The sequence below is a fragment of the Macrobrachium nipponense genome, chromosome 8 (genome assembly GCF_015104395.2).
Source record: "Macrobrachium nipponense isolate FS-2020 chromosome 8, ASM1510439v2, whole genome shotgun sequence".
Taxonomy (NCBI): Eukaryota; Metazoa; Arthropoda; class Malacostraca; order Decapoda; family Palaemonidae; genus Macrobrachium; species Macrobrachium nipponense.
In genome coordinates this window covers 41,382,528-41,390,027 of record NC_087203.1, presented here as the reverse complement: position 1 = coordinate 41,390,027, position 7,500 = coordinate 41,382,528, and the positions used below count along the sequence as shown (strand labels likewise).

The 7,500-nt window shown below is 51.8% G+C and overlaps 1 protein-coding gene across 2 annotated transcripts in view; it reads right to left on the bottom strand.

Moving 5' to 3' along the window:
• The window catches only part of LOC135222713 (sterile alpha motif domain-containing protein 1-like), a 41,238-nt gene that overhangs the window by 19,567 nt on the left and 14,171 nt on the right, over nucleotides 1–7,500 (bottom strand). Inside the window, exon 2 of one of the 2 annotated variants that reach the window (XM_064260911.1) lies at nucleotides 7,383–7,430. The exons of the other annotated variant lie outside the window; for it this stretch is intronic. Within the exon in view, the coding sequence (XP_064116981.1) occupies nucleotides 7,383–7,430 (48 nt within the window). The remainder of the gene's footprint in view (nucleotides 1–7,382; nucleotides 7,431–7,500) is intronic. 2 annotated transcript variants of the gene reach the window in all.

The window sequence follows — 7,500 nt, the reverse complement described above, 5'->3', positions numbered from 1 at the left end:
TAATAATAATAATGCACCCCAGCGAATCAATACAAAAACTGACCTCGCACTATCTATCAATCCCTTCACTAACAGGGACTGACAAAGGCTTTAAAGGTTACGCATTATCACTTGGGGATTTAACGTTTAACACCAAGATACTGCCGGATTTCCTGGAGTGGACAAAACCACCAGTACGCATGCGTCGCGTCAGCCTTCTTCTGGTTGACAGCGAGCTCAATTCTTCCAGATGGCAGACGACGTCGGGCTTAATAGTAATAATAATAATAATCAACCAAACATAAACTTCTTTCAGTTTTCTTCTGAAGATTGAAAAAGAAACCCCACAAAATCACTTTGTAACTTGTTTACTTCTAAGTATTTACATTTAGTTTTACTACACAAACTAAATGTAAATACTTAGAAGTAAACAAGTTACAAAGTGATTTTGTGGGTTTCTTTTTCAATAATAATAATTCTCTGCTTCATAGTAATGATAAGAGACCATGCTTGAAAGAGGGTTTTCACCTAAATAATAATAATAATAATAGAGTGTCTCTTCCCTGTTACCAAGATTTAGAATCTTCTTCTTCATATTATTTAATATCATAATAATAATAATAATAATAATATTTCGGCCACCTCGTTTGGCCAGGGCTCGACGGATTCGACGGGTCGCTGATCGCTGAGTGCACGCTATTTATTGCATTCGGTTGGCTTGAAGAAACAGGTACCTCACTTTTCATTGGGCAATACCTGTGACGGTCACGAGCGATGTCATCCAGGGGGCCGTTGCTGGTTGGCGGTCCTCTTCGTTGGGCGGAGCCTCATCCTTATGGTGATGGTGGAGGTCCCCTCGAAGGGCGTTGCTACCAGGTGTCTCAGGGCGAGAGCTTGGAGCTGCGATCACCCTCAGGGTTACATGTTTCGGCCACCCTCGTTTGGCCATCTTCGGGACGGGATCGCGATTGGGCAATGGTCTGTGTCAGATGTATTCACGCTATTTATTGCATTCGGTTGGCTTGAAGAAACAGGTACCTCACTTTCATTGGGCAATACCTGTGACGTCACGACTTGATGTCATCAGGGGGCCCCGTTGCTGGTTGGCTGTCCTCTTCGTGGGCGGAGCCTCATCCTTATTGGTTGATGGTGGGAGTTTCCCCTCGAAGGGCGTGCTACCAGGTCCGTCCTCAGGGCAGAGCTTGAGCTGCCGATCACCCTCAGGGTTACATGTTTCGGCCCCCCCCCACCTCGTTTGGCCATCTTCGGGACGGGATCGCGAATGTGCAATGGTCTGTGTTCAGATGTATTCACGCTAATTTACCTTGCATTGGGGGTCGGTTGGCTTGAAGAAAACAGGTACCATCATGGTTTCATTGGCGCAATACCTGTGACGTCACGAGCGATGTCATCAGGGGGCCCACGTTGCTGCGTTGGCTGTCCTGCTTCGTGGGCGGAGCACCCTCATCCTTATGTGATGGTGGAGGTGTCCCCCCTCGAAGGTTCGTGTTTTGTTTTTTTTCTACCGGAGGTCGTCCCCCTCTCCAGGTGGGGCGAGAGCTTGAGCTGCGATCACCCTCAGGGTTACATGTTCGGCCACCTCAGTTTGGCCATCTTCGGGACGGGATCGCTGAGTGCAATGGTCTGTGTCAGATGTATTCACGCTGTATTGCATTCGGTTGGCTTGAAGAAACAGGTACTCACTTTCATTGGGCAAATACCTGTGACGTCACGAGCGATGTCATCAGGGGGCCGTTGCTGGTTTGGCTGTCCTCTTCGTGGGCGGAGCCTAAACATCCTTATTGGTGATGGTGGCGGTCTCGAAGGGCGTTTTGCTACCAGGTCGTCCTCAGGGCGAGAGCTTGAGCTGCGATCACCCTCAGGGTTACATGTTTCGGCCACCTCGTTTTGGCCATCTCGGGACGGGATCCGCCTGAGTGCAATGGTCTGTGTCAGATGTATTCGCTATTTATTGCATTCGGTTGCTTTTTGAAGAAACAGGTACCTCTCTTTTCATTGGCAATACCTGTGACTTCACGGAGCGCTGTCATCAGGGGGCCGTTGCTGGTTTGGCTGTCCTCTTCGTGGGCGGAGCCCCTCATCCTTATTGGTGATGGTGGAGGTCCCCTCGAAGGGCGTGCTACCAGGGTGTCCTCAGGGCGAGAGCTGAGCCGCATCACCCTCAGGTTAATGTTTCGGCCACCTCCGTTTGGCCATTTCGCGGGAGGGTTCGCTGAGTGCAATGGTCGTGGTAAGAGTCACGTATTATTGCATTTGGTTGGCTTGAAGAAAAACAGGTACCCACTTGTCATTGGGCAACCTGTGAACGTCACGAGCGTGTCATCAGGGGGCCCGTGTGGTTGGCTGGGCCTTCTTCGGTGGGCGGAGCATCCTATTAGGGTGATGGGGGGGCACCCTCGCGGGCGTGCTACCAGGTCGTCCTCAAGGGCGAAGAGTGGAGCTGGCGATCACCCCAGTAATGTTTCGGGCCACCCCGTTTGGCCATCTTCGCGGGTCGCGAGTTGCATGGTCTGTGGTCAGATGTATTACGCTTATTTATTGCATTCGGTTGGCTTGAAGAAACAGGTACCTCACTTTTCATTGGGCAAATACCTGTGACGTCACGAGCGATGTCATCAGGGGGCCCGTTGCTGGTTGGCTGTCCTCTTCGTGGCGGCGGAGCCTCATCCTTATGGTGATGGTGGTGGAGGTCCCCTCGGGAAGGGCGTGCTACCAGGTCGTCCTCAGGGCGAGAGCTTGAGCTGCGATCACCCTCAGGTTACATGTTTCGGCCACCCCTCGTTTGGCCATCTTCGGGACGGGATCGCTGAGTGCAATGGTTGTGTCAGATGTATTCACGCTATTTATTGCATTCGTTGGCTTGAAGCAAAGGTACCTCACTTTTTCATTGGGCAATACCTGTGACGTCACGAGCGATGGTCATGCAGGGGGCCCGTTGCTGGTTGGCTGTCCTCTTCGTGGGGCGGAGCCTCATCCTTATTGGTGATGGTGCTTTCCCCCCCATCGAAGGGCGTGCTACCAGGTAGTCCTCAGGCGAGAGCTGAGCTGCGATCACCCTCAGGGTTACATGTTTCGTCCCACCAAGGTCGTTTGGCCATCTTCGGGACGGGATCGCTGAGTGCAATGGTCTGTGTCAGATGTATTCACGCTATTTATTGCATTCGGGTTGGCTTGAAGAAACAGGTTACCTCATTATTGGGCAATACCTGTGAGTAACGACGATGGGGGTCATCAGGGGGCCCGTTATGGTTGGCTGTCCCTTTTCGTGGGCGGAGCTCATCCTTATTGGTGATGGTGGAGGTCCCTCGAGGGCGGGTTAATAAGGACGGACCTTGGTTAGCAGCCCCTTCGAGGGGACCACCATAACAATAAGAGAGGCTCCGCCACGAGAGGCAGCCAACCAGCAACGGGCCCCTGATGACATCGCTCGTGACGTCACAGGTATTGCCCAATGAAAAAGTGAGGTACCTGTTCTTCAAGCCAACCGAATGCAATAAATAGCGTGAATACATCTGGACACCAGACCATTGCACCTCAAAAAAAAAAAAGAGCGATCCCGTTCCCCACGAAGATGGCCAAACGAGGTGGCCGAAACATGTAACCCATCGAGGGTGAAAAAATCGCAAGCTCAAGCTCTCGCCCTGCCCTGAGGACGACCATGGTAGCCACGCCGTTCGAGGGGACCCTCCCACCCATCACCAATAAGGTGATGGGGCTCCGCCCACAAGAGGACGGCCAACCCGCAACGGGCCCGAATGACCATCGGCTCGTAACGGGTTCCCTGTATTGCCCATGAAAAGTGAGGTACCTGTTTCTTCAAGCCCAACCGAATGCAATAAATAGCGTGAATACCTCTGACACAGTCCATTGCACTCAAGCGTCCCGTCCCGAAAAGTGGCCAAAAACGGAGGTGGCCGAACCATGTTTAACCCTCGGGTGAAATCGCCAAGCTCAAGCCTCTCGCCCTGATGGACAACCTGGTAAAAGCACGCCCTTCGGGGAAACCTCCACCATCACCAATAAAGGATGAGCTCCGCCCACGAGAGGACATCCCCCTGCAACGGGCCCCCCTGATGACATCGCTCGGTGCGTCCACAGGTTTGCCCAATAAAATGAAGGTACCTGGTTTCTGCAAAAGCCAACCGAATGGCAATAAATAGGCTGATACTATCTGAACCACAAGACATTGGCAACCTCAGCGATCCGGTCCGAGATGGCAAACGAGGTGGCCCGAAACATGTAACCCTGAGGTGATCGCTCTCCAGCCTCTCGCCCTGAGGACGACCTCGGTATCACGCCCTTCGAGGGGACCCCTCCACCATCAACCAATAAGGAAGGATTGAGGCTTCCGTCCGCCACGAAGAGGACAGCCAACAGCAACGGGCCCCCTGATGAACATCAGCTCCGTGACGTCCACAGGTATTTGCCCAATGAAAAGTGAGGGTACCTGTTTTCTTCAAGCCATCCAATGCAATGCAATAATATGCGTGAATAACATTCTGACACAGACCCATTTTGCACCTCCAGCGATTCCCCGTCCCGAAGATGGCCAAACGAGGTGGGCCCGAAACATGTAAACCCATGAGGGTGATCGCAGCATCCAAGCCTCTCGCCCTGAGGACGACCTGGTAGCTAAGTCCCTTCGAGGGGACCTCCCCATCCATCCCAATAAGGGATGCTGGCTCCCGCCCAACGAAGAGGGACAGCCTAACCAGCAACTGGGCCCCCTGATGGACATCGCTCGTGACGTCCACAGGTTATTGCCCAAATGAAAAGTGAGGTACCTGTTTCTTCAAGCCAACCGAATGCAATAAATAGCGTGCAATACCATCTTGGGACGAACAGACCATTGCACTCAGCGATTTCCCGTCCCGAAGATGGCCAAACGAGGTGGGCCGAAACATGTAAACCATGAGGGTGATCGCCAGTCTAAAGCTCTCGCCCATGAGGACGACCCTGTAGCACGCCCTTAGAGGGGACCCCCACCATCACCAATAAGGATGGAGCTCCGCCCACCGGAAGTGAGGACAGCCCTTAACCAGCAACGGGGCCCCTTAAATGGACCATCCGCTAGTGAAGTCACCAAGGTAATTGGCCATGAAAAGGTGAGGTACCTGTTTCTTCAAGCCAACCGCAGGCAATAAATAGCTGTGAATAAATCTGACACAGGACCATGCCAACCTCAGGCGATCCCGGGTCCCCCCGAGATGGCCAAACGATGGTGGCCCGAAACATGTAACCTGAGGGTGATCCGCAGCTAAAGCTCTTCGCCCTGAGGACGACCTGATAGCACGCCCTTCGAGGGGACCTCCACCATTCACCAATAAGATGATGCCCTCAAGCCCACGAAGAGGACAGCCAACAGCAACGGGCCCCTGAAAATGACCATCGCTCGTGAAGGCACAGGTATTGCCCAAGAAAAGTGAGGTAACTTGTTTCGTCAAGCCAACCGAATGCAAGTAAATAGCGTTGAATACATCTGACCACAGACCCATTGGCACTCAGCGATCCCGTCCAGAAGATGGGACCAAACGAGGTGGGCCGAAAACATGTAAACCCTGAGGGTGATCGCAGCTCAAGCTCTCGCCCTGAGGACTGACCTGGTAAGCACGGCCCTTCGAGGGGACCTCCACCATCACCAATAAGGATGAGGCTCCAGCCCACGAAGAGGGACAGGCCAACCAGCAACCGGGCCCCCTGATCGACATCGGCCTCGTGACGTCACAGGTATTGCCCAATGAAAAGTGAATGGGATTACCTGTTTCTTCAAGCCCAACCGAATGCAAATTAAATAGCGTGAATAATATCGACACCAGACCATTTGCACTCTAGCGCCATCCACCGGCCTCCCGAAGATGGCCAAACGCAGGGTGGCCGAAAAACATGTAACCCTGAGGGTTGGGGGGATTCGCCAGCTCAAGCTCTCGCCCTGAGGAAGACCCCACCTGGTAGCGACGCCCATTCGAGGGGGACCTCCACCATCAACCAATAAGGATGAGGCTCCGACCACGAATAAGAAGGGACAGCCAAACCAGCAACGGGCCCCACCCTGATGACATCGCTCGTGACGTCACAGGTTAGTTGCCCAATGAAAAGTGAGGTACCTGTTTTCTTCAAGCCAACCGAATGGCAATAAATATCGGTGAAATACATACTGGACACAGACCATTGCACTCAGCGGGATTCCCGTCCCCAGCGAAGATGGCCAAACGAGGTGGCCGAAACATGTAACCCTGAGGGTGATCGCAGCTCAAGCTCTCGCCCTGAGGACGACCTGGTAGCACGCCCTTCTAGAGGGGCCTCCACCATCACCAATAAGGATGAGGCTCCGCCCACGAAGCGGACAGCCAACCAGCAACGGGCCCCCTGATGACATCGCTCGTGACGTCACAGGTATTGCCCAATGAAAAGTGAGGTACCTGTTCTTCAGCCAACCGAATGCAATAAATAGCGTGAAATACATCTGACACAGACCATTGCACTCAGTCGATCCCGTCCCCGAAGAGCCTGGCCAAAAACGCAGGTGGCGCCGAAAAAACATGTCCAACTGAGGGTGATCGCAGCTCAAGCTCTCGCCCTGAGGACGACCTGTAGCACGCCCATTCGAGGGGACCTCCACCATCACCAATAAGGATGAGGGCTCCGCCCACGAAGAGGACAGCGCCAACCAGCAACGGGAACCCCTGGATGACATCGCCCCCTCGTGACGTCACAGGTATTGCCCAATGAAAAGTGAGGTACCTGTTTCTTCAAGCCAACCGATGCAATAAATAGCGTGAATACATCTGACACAGACCATTGCACTCAGCGATCCCGTCCCGAAGATGGCCAAACGAGGTGCCGAAACATGTAACCCTGAGGGTGATCGCAGCTCAAGCTCTCGCCCTGAGGACGACCTGGTAGCACGCCCTTCGGAGGGGACCTCCACCATCACCAATAAGGATGAGGCTCCACCCACGAAGAGGACAGCAAACCAGCAACGGGCCCCCTGATGACATCGCTCGTGACGTCACAGGTATTGCCCAATGAAAAGTGAGGTACCTAGTTTCTTCAAGAAACCAACGAATGCAATAATAATAATAATAATAATAATAATAATAATGAGCATGCCCGTCCCTATGTACTAATATTAGAATTCTCTGCTTAATAATAAAATAATAATAATAATAATAATAATAATAATAATAATGAGTGTCTCGTCCCTATATTACCAAGATTTAGAATTCTCTTCCTCATAATAATAATTAATTAATAGTGATTGTCTCGTCCCTACGTTACCAAGATTTAGAATTCTCTGCTTCATAATAATAATAGTAATATAATAATAATAATAATGAGTGTCCCGTCCCTATGTTAACAAAAATTTAGAATTCTCTGCTTACTTCTGTGTTCCCGGCTGAAACACTTTCCTGTTTTCCTTTCCTGGGATCCTGAAAATATCACACTCAAGCATTAAAATATTACCAGATAAAACTACACACGCAAGAAAAATTTCGAATT